Source organism: Colossoma macropomum, unplaced genomic scaffold (genome assembly GCF_904425465.1).
Source record: "Colossoma macropomum unplaced genomic scaffold, Colossoma_macropomum, whole genome shotgun sequence".
Taxonomy (NCBI): Eukaryota; Metazoa; Chordata; class Actinopteri; order Characiformes; family Serrasalmidae; genus Colossoma; species Colossoma macropomum.
The window spans coordinates 11,152,410-11,173,952 of NW_023494804.1; the positions used below are offsets into that span (position 1 = coordinate 11,152,410).

Genomic DNA, 21,543 nt, shown 5'->3' on the forward strand with positions numbered 1-21,543 from the left:
AACTCATCGCGAGAAACAGAATAGTGCACTACTACACAGAATAAAGAGCGAGTTGGAACAGAGCCACTTTCACGCACAAGCGCAGTGAAATGACATCAGAGCGTTTCCAAGGTGTGCACCAGTCAAAATAGTTCCGACTGAGTCGTGCGCGCATGAACAGGGGTTTGTGTAGTTCCTTCAAGGCTGGCTTGTTTCTCGAACTGGGAAAACGAGTGAATTTATTTACTCTGTTACAATGAATGTTTTATAAGGTAGTTAGGAAATACAAGATTAACGTCATTCAGGTACGTTAGTTTCCACAAAGAGCTCCACTGTCATGTTGCTACCGCAGCTGATTGAGTCACACCGTGAGAACATGTTTCAGTTTTTCTTCAGAAACCGAGCTGGCTTCATAATTCGCCAGTACTGTGATATGCGAACACACACACACACCACACCGCTTTCGAAATACTAGTTTGACCCAAACTCCTTAGTCAGCAGTCACTAAATTCTCACTATATTAAACTTTGTTTAATTCACTTCTCACAGGTCTGCTGTTCTAACTTTAAACGAACCGTGTTTACAGCTGAATTAACCAGCATGCTAGTTCTGTTTAGCTTTCCTCTGACATAAAACTGTCCACCAGTGAGGGGACTGCGTCCCAGTACTTTAATGACGCTTAGTACAGAAAGATTAGTGCGCCCAAAACAGTAATATAATTACTAATATTAAACCTGTACATAATATATAATATTAATTTTACCAGAAGCTCCTACTTCTGCTATTTCTCTTTCACTTTCCTCTGAAATAACTGGCATGACTGAAAAAGAAACCACTGTCACGTTCAGGCTGTGAATTAGTGAAGAAGACTGACGGTACTGACTGACCACGTTAAGAGATGTTTTTGTGTTTGTGTGCTCCGCTGATATCAGTACCAGTTTATTATTATTGATTAGCTCCGGTCATATCGTTAAAAAAAGAAAGGAATAAACTGGAAATGCTGAAATTGGTTTCCTATTCGCCAGCTTCATGTTCGAACATTCCCGTTCCACCTTAAATGCCTGAGGCGCCAGAATGTAACTGCTGCGCCATTTAAGGTGGGACGGGAAAATCCGAATAAGAAGCTGACTTCAGTTTTATTGCTCGCTGTATGTTTTAGTGCTGTTTAACTCAGTTTTTCGCTAAGCAGGTTAAAGTCCCACTTCAAAACGCGCAGTCATATGACCGTGGAGTTGCACTTCCTCAAACTCCAGTCACACCAGCACGCCGTGACTGCGGTCTGCTTCAGGTTTCAGCTTTCAGGTCATTTTTTCTTCTTCTTCTTTCTGAAACTGTCCTGTCCAGGCAGACTGCTGTCCGCGGGTGTGAAGGCTCATGGCTGCTCCTCGGAGAGTGAAGGAGGCTGCTGGCTGCCTGCTGCTGCTCGCTGTGCTCACCTGCAGCCTCAGGTGTGGAGAATGCCTCAAAAGCAGCAACATTGTCCTCATCCTCACCGACGACCTGGACGTGGACCTTGGTGGGCTGGTGAGTGGAACAGAAATGAGAATGGAGGACCTGTCAAGAAACCAGTCCATGCGTCTTTGAGTGTGTTTCTCATCAGTTTAACTGAAGGACTTGTTTGACATCTGTTAATAATACAAATATGAATAGTGACCTTGGTGGATAGTTATGAATTTGTTTCCTAAACAAAAAAGTTTCATTGAAAACATGCAGGCCTGGTTTCTCAGACAGGAATTAAGCCTAGTCCTGATGGTCGTCTTCCACTGAATGGAAAACATAAACCAGGACTAGGATTAAAGGGGAACTCCACTGATTTTTCAGAGGTTCTACATAATTAAATTGTAGAGGTTTAACAGTCATTCAGAGTGGTTTGATATTAAATGCTCTGTTCTAGAGAAACTTGCAGAGGCAGAGTTGTTCACAGAGGTGGTGATAGGAACCGAACGTCTGAAGAGTTTAATGCCTCTGAAAGCTCTCTCACAGAAAGTTATTACATGAAATGGTTATATATACGTTGGCTAATGTCTGAAACATTGTTTATGTCTGAACATGTATTTTGATTTTAATTGAGTCATGGTGGAGGGGTACATGCAGGGCATTGTTAGGCAAAATAGTCCACAAAGAATTTTTTTTTCCGAGTTACCTATTTTACCATCATGAACATTGCATATAAAAACTCAGAATATGCGTGTAGATTCACTGGTCATTTTGGATAGTAAATAAAATGGCTTATTTGTGTTGTAGACATGGTGACCCCTGGTTCCTATCACCACCACTGTAAACAAATCTGAGTCTGTAAGTTTCTCTGTAATGAATAATTTCTCATCAAACCACTCTGAATGACTCTGTTTACATCTCAAGGAGTGAATTATTCAGAAATTTTGAAAAATTCGTAGAATTCCCCTTTAATCTTCAAATAGGAAACTGCCCCTTAGTACGTCAAGACAGTGAGGGGTTACTTTGATAACTCTGAATAAAAGTCTGAATAAAACCTCCAATTTTGTTGTTAATGGGTTAAAAACTGCAAATTCTTATTTACATTTTGTCAACATTTCATGCTAAAATAAAAAAATAAAATAACTTGTGTTAATCTTTTAACTGTCACCCCATTTTTGGGGGCAGTTTTTTCCCAATCATCAGAATAATTGTATGAATTACTGACTCAGAGTAACAGAGGATAGAAGTTTATTTCGGCCTGACTCATAGTTCTCTAAACTGATCTCTGACTCTTGCTGTATTATTAAGACCATGTTTTGCATTATGATGTCTCTGGAGATAAGGCCAGGCTTTGAAGGTGAGGAGATTTGCTGGCGTTTGCTCATTCGGTGCCTATGTTACAAATGAGTCGTTGTAACTGCTATAAATAACAGATTATAAAATGGTTTGCGGGAATCGAATCTTGAGGCTTTCTAATGGTATCAACATATTGCTGCATGGTCTGTTGCATAAAAATGATGTATAAATAAACAGAAGTGAACGCTTCAATGGACGTGTGCCAGTAAAATTTATAATTAAATGTTAAAATTTACAATTAAATGTTAATATTTATGATTTTTTTCCTTATTCTGTAAACTTACCAGTTTTGGAGCTGCAGGGTTTGGTTCCAACAGCGACAATAACATTTATACTATATTGACAAACTTTTTTTTTTTCATATTTTCATATGTTACTTGATGTTGTGGAATGTAAAAAATTGAGTATATTTTCTAACTTTTGACTGGAACAGTGTAATGGAAGGCCGTGTGGCCAGTTTGTCTCTCTTTTGAGTCATAGCCTTACCTCAGTCTGGTCAGGTGCTTGACAAGAGGTCATTCTTTCCAAAGAGCATGGTTTCCATTGCATTTTTCAGCCTGTAGAGCTTGAACAACTTTAGATTTGATTGTGGAACTGAATCAAAAGAACTGAGTGTCTGAAGCTCTGAAGCAAGGGTGTCAAACTCAACCTCTAAAGGGGCCATATTAAAAAAATCTCAACAAATCTGCAGGCCAGAGGAAAAATGTTTTTATTTAATTTTGAATTAATATCGTGCTATAACCCAATGTGGCCATTGTTCATTCAAAATACACAAAACTTCAGCAGTATAATATAGACACTTGTAGTAAACCTTGAAATATTACATGAATACTTGAAATATTCGTAATTTAAATGCCCCCATGAGCTCAGTCTTTTAAACCTAGCTATTTGCTTGAACTTGACCCCTGTCATCCTTTCTTTGCTACAAGTTCATTGATACTTGGGCTCAACTTCTGAGCTGCTGAGCTAAAGTTAGAAGTTTATGTTGGTTGAACTGCAGCTGAAATGCAGCTTGTGTGTTTGGTGATATGACAGGTGTGAAATTGTGAAGGATTGAGGTCTAACCACTGTCCCTTAGACTGATGTCTAGAGTCAGAAAAGAGTCAGAGTGCACATTACGTTGCAGTGCATGCTACTGTGAAATGGACTAATATTGATAGAAAATTAAAATACTTTTGCGGGCTGGATAGGATTGTGTCGTGGGCCTGATCTGGCCTGCGGGCCTTGCGTTTGACACATTGACTCTAAAGCGTAGCTGCTGATCCAGGAATTTATAATGAAATGACCATGTTGTCAACCCAGTGTATATAGACATACAGTAAAACAATATTGCTTTGAATTTTCTTGATTCAAGTGCGTACATTGGTTCCACAAGAGTGAAATGTATGACATCAAAACACTTACTGTCTTTCATTTTACGTACAGTCTTAAAAAGTGTTATTTCAAGGTAAAGACAATGGTTATATAGAACCATGAATGCTCCATTTGAAGCTTTTGAATTTTGAACTTTGCCTGGTTAAATTGTTATATGATGGAAACCTGTTGAATATGGTTCTTCAGAGAACCTTTCTCAAAAATGGTTCTGTACAGCACCAAAAAGGGTTCCACTATTGTAATTGTCTCAATGTCAAGCTTGTAACAATAGAAGAACCATTTTTGCTATATAGAACCATTTTCTGAATAGAAGAAAGCATGCAAATGGTTCTGCATAGGACTCATGGTTCTAAACAGAACCATTGCCTTTACTAAAGAACTCTTAAAGAACCATGGCACCGAATGGGCACATTTCAGCACAAAATGCTGGATTGCATATCAAAGGAAAATAAAACAATGAATCTGATCAAGGGCTGAAAGAGTATTTAAAGGGAGCTCAGTCAAAATTTGGTGAAGGACGTGTTTTCAGAGGATGAAAGTGAAAGATCTGCTATGTTATCATATCTTCATCAGTATAATGTTGATTTTGCATTTGAGACCTAAACATTGTGCCAGACCTTCTTTTGGAGCCTGTGCGTGTGATGTTAATATGTAAAGACATAAGATGTGGTCAGAAAAACTTCTGACCCCACACACCATATTTTATCCTGTTTTTTTTTCTCTTGGTTCTGCTACTTCTTTCATTGATTACCAAAAAGCCTTACATAGTGCAGCTTTAAAGCTTTCCAGAATAAATATTGGGTCAGTTTCGGTATTTGCAGATGCTCAGAGTTTCACAGTGTTTGTATCAGAACAGAAAAATTGGTATCATGCTGTTTCTCTTCTGTAATCTCCCTACAGACGCCTATGAAGAAGACCAAAGCTCTCATTGGTGATGTTGGTGTCACTTTCTCTAATGCGGTGAGTGAAATTGTGGTGAGAGTTTGGCAGCTTCTTTGGAAACGCTAGAGGTTCCTGAAAACAGATCAGCCAAAAGTTTTTGCTCTCAGTTTCTATTGCATGAAAACTAACGAGCGGATCTTCTTCTTCCAGTACACAGCGACGCCCCTGTGCTGTCCCAGTCGGAGCAGCATCCTCTCAGGGAAATATCCACACAACCACATGGTCCGAAACAACTCCCTGTCAGGCAACTGCAGCAGCAAAGCCTGGCAGACTGGGCCTGAGAGCCAAGCCTTCCCCATCTACCTCAGCAAGAAACTTTATCAGACCTTCTATGGAGGGAAGTACCTAAATCAGGTCTGTCTTTATTTATTTTTAAATCCTCTGCCTTTGTGGGCATGCAAATTTCAGTGGCGGTGTTGTTATTCATAAGTATTATTGTAATATCTCTGTGAAATTCATGTCTCTGGCCATATTAAGCACGAGATCATCATATTATGTAATATATTTTAGGGTTGAGCCAATAGACAGTGTCATCGTAATTCGTCAATGGCTGATAGACGTCACGATCTTGAGCCAACATCGTGATTTCACACCCACGCAGTTCCAAACTGACAGCGGTTTGCACTCTGCCTCCTATCAGAGCACATGAGTGGAGTGGAGCGGCAGACGTTTCTGCTTCACGCTCAGATAGTTCCTGTAATTGCTCTTTGCTCCAGCGCCGCTCCGGATTTTCTACGTCTTGCTCTTCGTTCGGCCTTCGCTCACTCGTTACAGAATATATGATATTTCTTTTGTGTCCTGAATGTATGGACAAGACACAACACACTATATTCCATTAATTAAATAATTTATACACAGGTGTTTTCGGAAGGTTTAGGTTTGAAGCAACAGCCCAGTCTAGCAAACTGCTGAGGGTAAATAAATGTACGTGCTTGTATCGCGCTCTCATCAGTCTTGCAGCAATATGGACGACACTGTGTAATGTCTCTAGAACTTTGTTGCACTCTGCTTCCACTCACATGCTCAGTGTCTCTACTATATTGTAGAAAAATATATTTATTACTCATTACATACGTGGAGATCCGAACTGATGAAAATGTAGGCGGCCAAGAGACTCCACAATTGGTCGTAAAAGTGGTGTTTCGCTTTATTTCTTCAAACCTTGGTGGCTTTCGTTTTGATATGTAGTCTGATCAATGTAATTATTATTATTTGATGATTCGGATGTTTATTGCTGAAAATATCATTTAGTAACCTCAGTTCAAAATGCCCATTATAATTTAGCATGTTAGGTTAATGTGACTCAGTGTGAAGTAGTCTAATGGCTGATATCCAGCTAGCTAGCCTGCTAATGTAAATCATTCATTATGATAAATAGCTAAATATAAATGTATCTCATGTAAAAGTAACTAGACAATGAACGTTTGACAGTGTAGCTCACGTGATAAGAGAGGTAGTGTAGTATTTCTGATGCAGTAGTGGTTGTTTTGACAAGCGTTTTGACAGTTTGTACTTTCTGCCTCGTTGGAAAGCTTGTTTGGATTCCTGTGGGTTGTGTCTTGAAATGAATTATTTACTTTTAGGAGGTTCTTTTCTGTGTTGGTTTTAGTTTAATTTTTAGAAAATGTCTATATCTCTTAGTATCTCAGCTTTCGGTATCATACATAGTTTGTCATACATTCAGTGATGTTTTAATCAAAGAGCCAGATTTTGTTCCATTTCCAGACTGTTTTTAAATGTTCTTGCTTTCTACAGAAATGGTGTAATCTGTATTTAAGAAAAAACAAGGATAAATAGGTTTAAGAAGGTTTAAGCTGTTTTTGTATGGGGGATCTCTGGTGTTTAATCAAAGCATTCATGATTTATAAAGTCTGTAATGGAAATGCCTAGGCTGAAAAAAGATTATTAGATTTATTTGCAGTAATCAGTCATCGTACTGTTGTAGGCAGCATGCAGAACTTGTTCTTTCCTTGTAAGAAAAATCGGTGAAGCTTTCAGCTTTTGAAATGTCCTATCATTTTAATGTAGGAAATGCACTAGATTTAATCATTTATTGGTTGATTATTAGTAGAAGGTCCCTTTTTAAGGTGTATTTCAATGTGGAAGTGCACCACAAACAGGCATTTTAGGATGTGTTTTTGCAAACTGCACAGTCAATTCCAAAACGCCTAACATGCAGATCCATGATTCATCAATGTTGTGTAAAAATGAGTGCAGACATTCAAACTCCTCCACTTCTGATTCATGGAGGAGCCTTAGAGTTTTTTGCTTTGTTTTTTTAACTCATTATTCATTCTCATTTTTGAGTATGAATAATGAGTTAATTGATGAATCATGGATTTGTATATATGGCATTTTGGAATTGACTACACAGTGTAATAAGAATATTTGTCGGATATTTTCCACCAAGCAATTCTTAACTGCCATTTCCTAACCTGTTTAATGAGACCTCTTGTTTGGTTTATTCCTGATTTTCAGACATGCAGTGATTTATAAAGCATTCTACTGTCTTTTCAGTATGGGTCGAAGGAGGCTGGAGGTGTGACGTACGTTCCTCCTGGCTGGGACCAGTGGCATGCTCTGGTGGGTCATGCGCTCAGTCATCAACTTATCACACTGATTTGTACTGCTTGACCGTGAACAGCTCTTTCTCTGTTCACTTGTAGCTCTAAGAGCTCAAACTTGCTCTCTTAAGCTAAACCAGTTAAATTATATGACCCACTTTCTCTGTCTTAAAAGCAGCATTATTAACTTTAAGACTAGGACAGTCTATATGGTTTGATCATGTGACATAGCTGAGACTCTTTCCTCCTGAAAACTGATTAAACCTCATTTTGAAAGGAATTTCACAGCAACCTCAAGGAGAAATTACTTCTAAAAGACGTATGTCATATATCCTGAGTTGCTAAACTCTTATATAAGCACCACTTTGTTTCTGCAGGTAGGGAACTCCCAGTACTACAACTATACCCTCTCTGTGAATGGAAAAGCAGAGGTTCATGGAGACAACTACGAAAAGGACTACCTCACAGACCTTATTGTAAGTTTCTGATAATTAACTAATCTAAACATACAGTACTATGCAGATGTTTGGGTGCCCCTTGTTAAATTCCATGTTTTATTGATTTTCTAAGTGACGGTAAGTACACATCTTCTACAGAGAACACACTTATGCACATTTTAAAGCGCAGTCACTGTTTATTTGCTGAATTTAACATATAGGGGTAATAATGGCCCTCATTCACCAATATCTTCTGAAGTTTTTCTTAAATTTGTTCTTGAGAATAGTCCTACGTCAGATTCATGACGTTATTAATCACAGAATTATTTGCACCTTTTGAGTTTTGAGTCTGTTCTTACTTAAAAATAAATCCCAAATTAGAAAACACTGCTGAATGTCAGAATATTCGTAAAAAAATCTGTAAATATGTTTTAAAAAAGATATTTCTTCTTAAGAATGCTTGGTGAATGAGGGCCATTGTGCCTTATTCATAAAGCAGTCCTGGCTGAAACATTCCTTATCACTTCAGTGTGAGTAGGGTGGGGCTAAATTGCTGTAGGCTGAATAGGTGGCTATGTGTAAATGTTTTGTTTTCATGACATCACAGAAACATTGCTTTGAAAACAGGCTGGTTCTATATATAGACTGTATGGACTGGGGAGTGAAGGGTATGATTTAAAACTTTCACACATGTTTACATTTGATATCAAACACTTTTATTTCAATACAGTGGTGAAAATTCAGTTTTTCTATGATCTGGTCCCTTTAAATAAAAGGCTGTTCAGATATTTTGACAGGAGTTTGGAAAGGAAAACTGAAAAACTGTTATTTAGGTAAGCCTGCTTTTCACTGCAAGGTAGACATAAATATTAAAATAAAATATTCCTATAGTTTATCAAATCACCATTATTTGTTAAGAAAACTTCTTACTTGAAAAGGAACATCAGACATTACTCAGAAAATTTAAACAGAGGGCACAGTGTTCCCAAACGTTTGATGAGTGCTGTATGTGTGCAAACAGTGCATTTGTCTACAAGGCCGGAGTTGAGCGTTTGGGTTCTCCTCTGAGCATGTGGAAATGCTTAACACTGAAGCGTAACTGCTGATTTAAGAAGCGGTGCCAGGTTTCATATGCATTGAGGAACTATAAGCAGACTCTGGTGGTGCTGTCATGCAATAGCGTGACTTTCTGTACCAGTGATGAATAAATACAAGGAAAAATGCATCATATTTTATTTTGGTAGGCCCCTATAGTTGCTCAACTTGTTTACAGACATTAGGATTAGGACTAGAGTTAAGGCTTATTTAGTATTGGTAATGGATGGCTTGAGTTCTCCACAAGGCCATATGCTGATGGTAAAAGTTAAAGGGTATTTTTAAAAAAATTCAATATAATTCAGTCATTAAGATCTAAACAAAGCCATTCAGAGTGGATTTATGTGAAATGCTCTGTTCTAGAGAAACATACCAATACAGAACTGCTCATAGTGGTAGTAATAAGAAGCAGATGTCTGAAGAGTTTAATGCCTCTAAAAGCTCCCTTACAGAAGAGGTGCATACAGGCTGTTGTAAGACAAAATAGACAAAATTATTATGTTCATTTGTAGATTCACTGATGTTTTTGGATAGTAAATAAAATGGATATTTGTGTTGTAGACATCGAGACCCCCGGTTTCTGTCACCACCACTGTAAAGAAAACTGTTGGTTAGTTTTTCCAAGTGTGAACACACACATCAAACCACTCTGAATGACTTTGCTTACATTTCCAAGACTGAATTCTGCAGATTTTAAATCTGTGAAATTCCATTTTGAGTGAGCTGATACCTAATCAGTTCTGATGGCTCCCATCACTTCCAGATTCTGTTCTTAAGACTGTCAGCAGAAAATCCTATGACAGTCTGTTCTTGCCATATTTTTAAACTTTAGTGTGACATGCTCCAGAAATTTTCAGAAGAAGTTGAGACATTTAATGGGACATAAAGCGATAATAAGGTAGAACGTCTTCTTTGACGTCTCTAAGAACAGTGATCAATTGCTAAAAACAGTGATCATGTGAAAAATGAAGGTGAATACGACTGGCTAGAGAGTATCTGCCTCAAAACAAGCCACCTCAGCATCGTGCTTTGTTTCTCAGATATAAAGTGAATATTAAAGAGAATTAACTTTGGGGGTTGTCTTTTTGGGGGACTCCAAATTCAGTTCATTTATTCATTCAGCAAACAGCATTAATCTTCATTATTTAACACAGTCTTGGAAAACAATGATTGTAAACTCAAACACATTCAGCAGTGTTGAGGTCTAGACTCTGGGGTGGTCAGTTCATTGTTCTGAGAACAGCAACAGCTTCTTTGTTTAATTTGTTTTGTCCGTTTCCTTTTGTCAGTAAGGGCTTCTTGACAGCTACACATCCTGTCAGACTCATAGTGTTGAGTTGTCTTCTCAGTTTTTTTCAAGATCTGAAGCAAGAGTGGAGCTTGATTTTGTCCTCTCTCTAAAAGATTAAAGTACTGTTGATCTGATGTGGTCTTGCATGGTTGTTAGGAGTCCTATTTTATCTATCTTTATTCTTTCCTTGTGTAAGTGGATTATCTGATCTCAGAAATACCTCTTGAAGATCAAGTGCTACCTCAAAAATGTGATTCTGTAATGTGTTATGCTTGATTACAGTAAATATGTTTGGAATGTTGATGTGCTTAAAATTCACTGTCTTGTGCCATTTTAGGAACTTGTCAGCTGTTTTCTTAGCATGCTGCTCCGTGATGTGGTTATGGCGTTGCATGTGATTGATCACTTGCGAAAGTGCTGAACTTTGTTTCCATTTGTAATCTTGCGTGGTCTTGTGTTTCATGGCCTGCTGTGACTTTTCAGAGCCTCTGGGAAACCTTAGTCTTTCTGATGTCTTATTATGTAACCTTATGAGGCTTTACTGACTTCATTTATTCTGTGTTAATGTGATTATTACTGAAGCATCATATTCTTTATTAACCATGTTTTATGGCTATGTAACGATTGAAAAAGAGTCTAAAACTACTAATAGAGGCAGAGCTCTTACTTAACATCATTGACATGAGTTTCCTGTAATTTGAGAATCCAGCTTCAGATTGACTAAATTTTAGGTCTTGAGTTTGCTTTTAACATGCCTCTCAGGTTTTTTAAATCAACTTCATGTCGTTCTTCTTTTGTCCCAGCTGAACAGGTCGCTGGCCTTTCTGGACGAGCGAAGCCCCCAGCATCCCTTCTTTATAATGCTGTGTCCTCCGGCCCCTCACTCCCCCTGGACTGCAGCCCCTCAGTACCAGAAGAGCTTTGGTGATGTAAAGGCTCCACGTGACGGCAGCTTTAACAAACCTGGCAAGGTAGAACTGACGCAAGAACTAGCTGGTGTCGTCTTGCTAGAGGGATGTTGTGTACATTAACAATAATCTGTGGGTTTTGTTCTTTGTTTCAGGGCAAGCATTGGTTGCTGCGTCAGCCTCCGAACCCTATGGCAAACAGCTCCATCGACTATCTCGACGACGCTTTCCGTAAAAGGTACAGAGACCTTTGTATCCGTAATGTACAGTTATTATTGTCATCTTGCTATGTGTTAGATTTAATAATTATTTACATTTATGTACTTAATAAATACCTAGTTATGTAATAATTTGCATTTACATTGTGCATCATTCTGAATGTCAGAGTATCAGCTTTCGACTTGTTTCCCTTTATTTTGGTGTCAAAAGAATGACAAACTTCAAAAGAAAAGACAATCAAAATATTGATAAAGTTTACAATTCAACAGAATTTATCCACATGTTTTAGCGAGCTACGAGTGATATAACTAATATAAAATGACATTATCGCTGGCAGTAAATGCAGTCTGCAGTATTTAATGCAGTGATGCAGCTAGGACCTTAAGGGCCATAGTGTAAATAAATGAATGGGCCTCACATACGAAAACTGCCTTAGATAAACAAAACAGTGAACGTTTGCTTGTTTACTCACAATAGCTAAGTCTCAACCAAACTGGTGCTATAATGTAGGCTAAAGGCTGAAGAATATTATTAAGCTACAATAGCTACCCATGAGTCCGAGGGGCAAAACTGCTTAAGTGGCAGTATAAAGGGTTGATATTGGCCAGTCAAGAATTTCACAATTGTGCTGTGTTTTTTGTGTTATGTATCAGTACAGTGTGTTTGGGGTTATTGTCCTTTTGCGTGACTTTGCATCTCTGCCAGCCCTCAAGCAGTTACTTCTCCTCATACAAGACCAGGCTCAGTGTCTACATAAATGGGGAAATGACTATAATCCTGAAACTGATGGCTAGGCTTATGTTTCAAAACCATGTTTTCATTCACTGCTAAAAACAGACTAAAATTGCATATATAGTTTCTGGTGTTTCAGTCAAATAATGCATAATAAAGCACATAATGAAGTAATGCATCAAATAACATTTAAAAAATGATTTTTTTTTTTAATGGTTGTTTCGGCTATTATGTGTGTGTATGTTCAACAGCATTGTGTACGTGTTAATGCAGTGAGATTAGGATCTTATGAGCTCCAGTGCAAATAAATGAATGGGCCCCACATATGAAAGTTACCTTCTGTGTAATTCGCTTGCTTACTAATGTCTCAATCAAGCTGGTGCTCTAATGTAGGCTAATGGTTGAAAATTCTTATTAAAGGGCCCATATCCTGCTTTTTTCGTAGATTTTATTATTTATTTCCCTGAGGTCTGCTTCTAACATTTGTGTGGTTTTATAAAGCAAAAACACTGATATATGTAAACGATCACAGTTGTGATTGGCTGCCCTGTATTGTGGCGTTTTCAGAAATCAGGCCGGGGTGAAACAATCCTTAAAACTTAAGTGTGAATAGGCTGGGCTAAACTGCTGTAGGCTGAATATGGGGAAATATGTAAATGTGTCAGTTTTTGTGACATCACAGAAACAATGAATTCAAAACTGGCTGTTTTTTCAAAAGCTTTTTCATATATTTACTTTGTTCTGGTTTGCTTGAAGGTGGCAAACTCTTCTGTCTGTGGATGACATGGTGGAGAGGCTGGTGAAGAAACTGGAAGACATAAAAGAGCTGAACAACACCTACATTTTTTTTACGTCTGACAATGGCTACCACACAGGTACACTCATCTCTCCCTGTTCCTCATAACTGTGGCTTATAGGTACTGCCTCTAATACTGCTACCTCTTCTAATTTCTCCTTTGTAGGTCAGTTCTCCCTCCCTATCGACAAAAGGCAGCTGTATGAGTTTGACATCCGTGTACCGCTTTTGGTCCGAGGGCCCGGCATCCAGCCCAAACAAACTCTGCAGGTTAGCTTTGGGTTTCTACTCCACAGAAACATGCTCTTCAGTGTTTGTGCATAGTTTAACATTGGTGTTAATGTCTCGTAGAACGCAGTGATGAATATCGATCTGCCAATGACCATTCTGGACATTGCTGGAGTCAACGTCTCTACCTTGAATATGGATGGGCAGTCTTTTCTACCACAGCTTGTGAGTGGACAGATATGACATGACACTTAGCTTAAACATGCACACAGTACAGTTTGTGCAGTGACGCAACTTTAATTTCGTTACATCTTGAGGTCTGTAATAGACAGATAAACAGATGCTGGTAATTTTCCTATGTTATTTTTAGGTTATCATTCTCATAACTTGCAAATTAAACAATACTTGCAAATTAGATTCAAAGTAGTTTTTTTATTTATAGTAGTTAATAGTAGTTAATAGTAGGAATCTCAGCTTGTGCAGCATTGATTTAATTTTTAGCTGCTAACAACTCCTGGGGTACCAATACAGTGTCCCTTACTTATCAGAGTTGCATAAAAAAGACTGCAGAACTATGCATCTGATTCATAAAACTTTCATATGACATGGAAACAAGCAGATATTGGATTGCAAATGATGAATCAGCTTCAGTGCATGAAATCAAGCACCAGACTACTAGTATCTCATTTATATATAATTTACATGAAGCATGCCCTAATTCATGCAAATGTCCAGAAGGAAGCCAATAAAACGACAGCATTCAGCAGCTTGTGAGCCAATAGCTGTGCTCATTGACAGTTTGAGATCAAGTGCACTGCTCCCCCTACTGACAAAACTTTATATTGTTAAATTTCAATGTAAGTTCACTGTAAATATTAAAACACGTTTTAGAGAGTAGAATGACTTGTTTTCTAAAATAGCATATTTATTTGCTGCATTATTGCAGTGTATGAGAGGCTTCTGTGTTTTGTATTTTTTTATGGTTTGGGCTGTGTCAGTAATGTAAAACAAAAGCACAGTGTAATATGTCTCTCTTCTCTCTTCCAAAGCTCTCTCTTCCGCTTCTCCATTTCTTTTTTAATTGTCATTTACCAGCCGTTATAAATGGTTATATGACCACCTATACAGTATATGTACCAAAAGTATGTGGAGACCTGACCTTCGCGGCTATATAAGCTTCCAAGACCATGGTCATTAATATTTAGTGGGCCCCCAGTTTGTCGCTACAAAAGCTTGTACTGTTCTGGGAGAGCTCCCGCAAGATTAAGGTCTGTGTCTGAGAGAATATGTGTCTGTTCTGTCAAAAGAGCAGGCACTGAATTTGGAAGAGGAGGCGTGACTGAAGTGCAGAGCCCAAACTTTGAAAAACAGCACCACTATCCCTCCTCCAGCAAACTTTACTCTTGGCACTGTGCATTCTGGTAGGTAGCGTTCTCCTGGCATCCACCAAACCCACATTTGTCCATCAGACTGCCAGATGAGTGAACTGTTTTTCATCACTACAGAGAACGTTTCCACTGCTCCAGTGTCGAGTGACGGCATGTTTTATGCCATACCAGCCGGTGCTTGGCATTCTGCATAGTGATCTTAGGCTTGTGTGCAGCTGCTTGACCATGGAAACCAATTTCATGAACCTCCTGACACATAGTTCTTGTACTGATGTTGTTTCCAGAGGCAGATTGGAACTCTGTTCTGAGTGATGCAACACACAACGTAGGCAATTTTTAAGTATCCACATACCTTTGGCCTTATAGTGTAATATCCCTTACCACCACCAAAGGTGGTTTGAGTGATCGGATCACACTGCGTCTTCCTGATGCATTGGATTCTGTCCCTAACTGTACCTGGTATTGTCCACTGCCCAGACCATATCACCAAGTCGCATGTTAATGCCAGGTGTGAACTGGGTGCATCATTGCAAGCCCCAGGCGGTTATTACCACTCATTAAAAGATAAAAAAAAAAAAGAACTAGATTCTAGAACTTGGACTCTTTTTTCGATGAAGAGCAGAACTTTCCATAATATCTGCATGTTGAACGTTACGAGCAGACGGTTCCTCTGTAAATTTTAAAACTGGAACTGGAGTTGTCTTCAGTAAGGGCAGCAGGACAGATTAACTGGGGCAGCTGCAATGATGCATATCTAAGTAGTACCAAGCTCTGTAACTGGTGATGAGGTTATTTATTTTGTCTTTAGTAGTTAAATTTGCTTTCCATGCTGAATCATTCTAGTACTAATTAAAGTCTTATCTAACTATGAGATTGTTACGCAGTTGAACACAGGTTTTAATAAACGGCTACCGGAGTGTCTGTTCTTCTCACTTCTTTGTGGTCTGAGTCTGTGGTGTACCAGTGGAAGGTCTGCAAGGCTAGTTTTACCACATTTCTTCCTGATCTAATTCTTGACGCTGGTTGGTTGGTTTTCTACACATCTGAAGCTTTTTCATCACAAGTCTTCATTGTTCTTCTTTATCAGCTACTATTGGACTTTTTACGTCTTAATATTGTAGCAGACAGTTGACTTTAATGTACTGCAGACTTGAGGAATGGATTGCAATAGCAAAAGAAAGGTCTACAGTACTGTGCAGAAGTCAGAGACCACCCTTCCTTTATGTAATTGAGTCGAAATGACCTTTAAGTACAAGTTACTCATTTTCAGGAGATATTAGATGAGTTTAGATATAATCTACTTGCATAAGGAAAGAGAAAGTCGAAAAAAAATAAGTGACAAAACGGGGATCTGCAAAATTGCAGTTCAAAAAATTTCTTAAACGATATAGAGAAAATGGGACTCCTAGCAGCCATCTGCAAGACCTGGTAGACACCGAAGTTTAGAAAAAAAAATAGAAAAAGGGTAATTAGAGCTTTCATCTTAGACAGATAGGAGAAATTCAAGGTAAACTCTTGCTTCATATCTGAAAAAATACACAGGTGTTTCCATCCATCCTTCCACTGTCAAGCTGTCAAGAAACCATCAATGAGAAAAGGAAACAGACAAAAAAGAAGAAAATTTGAAAATCAGACAAAGAAACTGCTCTTGTTCTATGATGATTTAGACGCAGTTTACAGTGTTAACTGGCATCCATAAGCTTCTGTTACTGTAGCTGTATTAGCCTCATACCTCCATTCCAAAAAGAATGGAGAAAGAAGCAAATTTCAGATGCCTGAAGTTGTTCGACATTACATTTGGGGTAAAGGGTGAAAACTGTAACTAACTGTTTTCTTAACTATTTCTTTGATATAAGACCAAAGTGTTTTAAACAGTGTTTACAGTTCTTTATCATGTAACTCAGGCTGTTGGTTTGGTTTTGACAGGTTTGCTCTTTAATAAAGTTGCATTTTAATTGTACCACGATTCTCCTCATAGGTCCCGCCAGCGCGTAACGGCACTTCTCGTCCTTACTTCTTGGTGGAGTACACCGGTGAGGGTCACTTGCCTGCAGATCCTTACTGCCCCAAACTCGGCCCAGGATTGGCTGTAAGAGCCTTTCACCTTCATTCTTTCACTCCCTCTTGATTTCTCAAAAGTGTGTAAACTGGTACTGTTTTCTTCATCCTGACTTTTCCTCTGATTCTGTAGAATTGCTTCCCAGACTGCGTTTGTGAGGATGCTTTTAACAATACATATGCCTGTGTTAGAACCTTCAAGGACTACAATTTGCAGTATTGTGAGTTTGCTGACAATGAGGTAAGAGCTGGTTTGCTGTCACACATTTGATTCTTGATATATTATATCCTTCCTATTTTATCCACCCTGCACTGGCTACTAGTTACAAAATTCTGCCGCTGACATATAAAGCAAGCAGGTGCACTCTACTATTTACTCAGAGATTTTTTTTATGATCTTTCTTATTTAAAGGGCCCATATCCTACCTTTTTCTCTTATTTCCATCAGGTCCTTTCAAGATGGTTGTGTACCAAACACAGTCATGATTCATTTTTACATGGCCACTGTCCAGTCTTTCCTTAGAATTAAACAGATTTTGTTACTCTGCCTTTTAAGACTGATATATGTAAAATACCTTCATTCTGATTGGCTGTGCTGTATTGTGCCTAATTAAAAAAAACAATCCAGACTGAAACACTCCTTATACCTAGGACTAGACAGATGTGGGCTGAATCGGTGGGAAGTAAATGTATCAGAATGGGCTGGTTTGCAGCGTAGTTTCCACAGTACAGAGCAGAGAGTGAACGGTTTTAAACTTTAACAGTGTTTAAGTACAACAAATTTTATTACTTTAAAAAAGTGAGGAAAATTAGGTTTCGCATGATATTGGCCCTTTAAGAAGTTCTGCAGAATATAATTGTCTTTCTTGGTTTGGTGTGAAATTGTGCCTTGTAGGGAAACGTACTGACTCAGATTTCTTTACAGTGGTGGTGATAGCAACCAGGGGTCACAATGTGTACAACACAAATATAGCTGCTTTTTTCTTATCTCATATATCAGGCAGCATATTCATAACCATTATAGATAATAACTTCCTGTGAGAGTTTTGTTTTGTAGTTATAAACCAGTTAATTGAATAATGTAGCAACAACATAGAATCATATTATAAAGTCAAAAAGCACGAACATGATCTGAATCCATTTAAAATAATTGCTTCCCTTTTAATTACGTGAGTCTGCAAGTTGTATGTAGATTTTCCCAAAACCTCTGGGGGTGCTAAGGAGGAGCTAATACTTTTTCAAGGGTAGCTAGTAGCTACAGGCCTCTTAGCGCTTCACTCACACAGCCACTCATTAAAAGAGCTAAAGAATCGAGGAATCTTTAGCAGGACGAAATGTGTTCGTATGCAGATCCCCGAAACTATGGAACAGTCTAACTAACAGTGTAGTCTAGTTTTTTAAATTACAGGTGCATGAATTTGTACATCTTCATACTTCCTTGGTTTATTGAATTTTGTATGTTTTATTTAGTCTTAATTCTTATTTTTCTTATTGGTAACTGGGATGATAAGCAATTTTTAAAATTTGATAATTTGGGACAAAACTATTGAATAAGTCAATATTGCAATTTTTTTTATTTATTTCAACTGTGGGTATATTACAGTGGCATATCTAGTATATGTAGTACATACTGTTCTATCTCCTGTTTGCACCAGAGGGGGCTGACAAAGCTCAAGGCTTTTTCACACCAAGCCTGAGTTTTATAGACAAAAAGCATGTTAAAACAACTTTTTAATGCTGGTGTATTTAACTCTTAACAGCAATGGTTTTAATGGTCTTTAATGGTTTATTTGCTCCCTTTAATGCTCTTTTGTGAGTTGGACATTCTTTTTAGCAGAATGGGCTGTTACCCAGTGTCCATGACATAGTTACACCGGCGAGAAAAAGACTTTGTAGCTTCATTGTAGCACATTCTAAAATGTGCTGTAAATTTTGCACAGGCTGCATTTTATGTTATATACATATATTTTTCAATATGTTGAATTCCGCAAATAAAGAGTAATCGTGCATTAAATATGCAGAAGTGTGTTCTTCATAGAGGATGTGTTTATGTTGTTAGTCAGTGATGATGCTGAAATGATGCTTTTTCTTTTTCTAACTGCCAGGCGTTTGTGGAGGTCTACAACTTGACAGCTGACCCTCACCAGCTGGAGAACATTGTGAAGAAGGTGGACCCTACTCTCCTGCAGACCATGAACCAAAGGCTCATCAAGCTTCAGTCTTGTGAGGGAAAGAGTTGTCGAGACCTCAAGTAATGTCTATAAACCAGTGTGCAGTGCAGGAACACCCAAACTTCTGTTCAAGCCAAAGTGTGAGAGTCTCTCATGTTAAACTGACTCCAGTATGCATTCTTAAACAACTTTATCAACTTCAGTGGCCAAATTTTATAAATCACAACACAGAAACTGGCCAAGACGTGTTTACAAACAGCCTTTGCTGCTATACTTCACTTCAAATAGATTTACTTGTGACTTTAGGAAACTTTGGCCATTTATTACTCATGTTGTAATTGAACTGAGTCAATGGCTACATAATAGTTTTAAACTACTAACATGTTCACACATGTAGTCAGAGACATTATATGTACTTAAAACGATTCATTCCCGTTTTCTATATATTATCTCCTAAAAAGGGTTTTACAGTTAAGTCAGGATGGTTCTAAGAGGTCTGAATTGTGTGCTGGGTTTGTTATTAAAAATTACACTTGAACTGCCCTCAAATAATCGTGTTGAAAGAAAACTGTGCAGATTTTTCAACATTTTCTGCATAATTCGGTCGTTAAAGCTGCACTATGTAAGAAGAAAAACAACAGGCTAAAATGTGGTGTGCATGCGCTGCTGGGAATCGTTCTGTAAAGCCAGAAATAATCATTCAAAAGGCAGAAGCTTGAAGTTTAGGACTCAGAATTAACATTAGTCTGATGAAGATATGATAACAATAGCAGATAATTCACTTCAATCATCCGATTCATCTGCTCAGGAAAGAGTCTGTAGCATAATCCATATCACAAGTCATTCCGAGTGGTTTGAAATGCTCCATTCCGCAGAAACATAGTCAAAAATGTATTTTTAAAAAATCCATTCATGGCCTGATTTTTCAGTATTTTAGCATTTCATTAAATTAAATATAAAACCACAGAAGTGGTTCACTGTTTATTGTGGAAAATAAATAAAATGGCTGTATTTGTGTTGTAGACCTTGCGACTCCTGGTTCCTATCACCACCACTGTAAAGGAGTTTCACATCAAACCACTCTGAATGACTGTTTACATCTCAGCAATTGAATTATTTTTTTAATAATTAATTTTTTTATGTTTTTTTAAAAATCAGAGGAATTCATCTTTTATGCAAAAGAAAATATCAGTTTCTCTGCCCCTAGTTTATTTTTTCCTCAATCATGACTACATGCAGTAGTCCCCGTTCTGAGCTGACGAGTTCATGTCGAAAAGAAATCACTCCCTTGAATGTGAATGTATCTGTAGCGTAAGTGAGATGTGTGATGTCAGTTGTGCACTTCTTCACTATTTCATGGCAGTTGGCGAACTTGAGATGTTGAACAGCTCCATATGAGGGCTTACAACTTGGCTTTGCTTCTGCAAAGTTCAAATTTCTTTCTTTTTTTTTTTTTAGAGCACTTTTATACTCGATGAATGATTACAACTACATTGTACCTTTTCAAATGAACTGTGAAATGGTTGAGAGCCTTAAAAGTTTTAACGCAATTGGTCATCTGTTGACTGTCACATGAAACCGTTTATTACATTTATATTATCAGATCCACCTAGTCCTTCTCTGCTTTGTTAGTGCATCCATCATTCCAGCATTTGTAGCTGATAATCCGAGGAGACACTCCAGTGTCTGAACAGCCTTTTCATTTGTGTTCATGTAAATCTAATTGTTTTTAATTTTTGTCTGTTTTGAGGAAAATTGAGAATATTGGATATTTAAGGGAAACGGTCACCTTCAGCCAAAGTTTTATTTTATGATGATGTAATTATGTGCCTTGTCTTTTGCACTGAAACAGTGAATGTGCCTTTGCATGATGGGAACCTTTAATTTTAGGTAATCAATAAATGTGAAAGGAGGTTTTCTACCCATGTGGTCACCCTGTGCCATTTGGCCCTATTTTTTTCAGCAAAAACATGGAAGTTCAAACATTAAAATGCTAAGAAACTCTTAAATGGGCTTTGATGTTTTCTGCTTTTATTGAAATAGCGAATAATAGAATGAAGCTATAGCAGCTTTCTTGTTCTTGTTTTCTCGTAAAGTTGGATAGAAGTGTAGTTACTTTTGCCTGCCTCGTCTTCTGAGTTTGGATTGTGTCACCATGCACCAGTGGGTGGGGACAAATATTAACCAATAATATCACAATGCATCTCCCAATACCCATCATACAACAAAACGCTAAGCTAGCTCTAAAGCGGTCCCTGATACCATGTTTTATTCAGACATATATAACGGTAAGGAAGGAAAATTTCCGTTTATGTTGACTAACAGCAATGTTTTTTAAAAATGTTTTTTTATAAAAAGTTATTACCACCACAAGAATCCAAAGTCAAAATACAATACAAAGGGTCCCAAACTGGTGAATCTTATGACATTTATGGTGATTTCATGTACTTTACTTGTTTTTATCACTGCTGTCAGAACAAATCCTTTTATCTCCAGAAAGATGACTTGAAGAGAGAAAAACATACTTTAATTTTAATGCAATTTAATGTAACCAGACTTTTTTTCAAG

General features: G+C 37.8%; 1 protein-coding gene across 2 annotated transcripts; it reads left to right on the forward strand.

The window, feature by feature from the left end:
• The first annotated feature begins 230 nt into the window (after positions 1 to 230).
• On the forward strand, positions 231 to 20,990 carry gnsb (glucosamine (N-acetyl)-6-sulfatase (Sanfilippo disease IIID), b). Of its 2 annotated transcripts, none has more exons than XM_036594630.1 (14): positions 231 to 284; positions 1,324 to 1,503; positions 5,047 to 5,106; positions 5,239 to 5,442; positions 7,606 to 7,671; positions 8,030 to 8,128; positions 11,279 to 11,446; positions 11,539 to 11,621; positions 13,091 to 13,209; positions 13,297 to 13,400; positions 13,482 to 13,583; positions 16,725 to 16,835; positions 16,938 to 17,045; positions 18,910 to 20,990. In XM_036594630.1, the coding sequence occupies exons 2-14, from the start codon at positions 1,354 to 1,356 to the stop codon at positions 19,057 to 19,059; spliced, it is 1,524 nt and encodes a 507-aa protein (XP_036450523.1). In that variant the 5' UTR covers positions 231 to 284; positions 1,324 to 1,353; the 3' UTR covers positions 19,060 to 20,990. The 2 variants fall into 2 exon arrangements, with proteins under 2 accessions (XP_036450523.1, XP_036450524.1); XM_036594631.1 differs by lacking the exon at positions 231 to 284 and adding an exon at positions 813 to 854.
• The last annotated feature ends 553 nt before the right edge of the window (positions 20,991 to 21,543 follow it).

Coding starts and splice junctions, on each gene's coding strand:
- gnsb (XM_036594630.1), top strand. CDS start 1,354: ATGGCTGCTCCTCGGAGAGTGAAGGAGGCTGCTGGCTGCCTGCTGCTG. Junction 13,210..13,296: donor TGACAATGGCTACCACACAG/GTACACTCATCT, acceptor TCTCCTTTGTAG/GTCAGTTCTCCCTCCCTATC. Junction 17,046..18,909: donor GTGAGTTTGCTGACAATGAG/GTAAGAGCTGGT, acceptor TCTAACTGCCAG/GCGTTTGTGGAGGTCTACAA.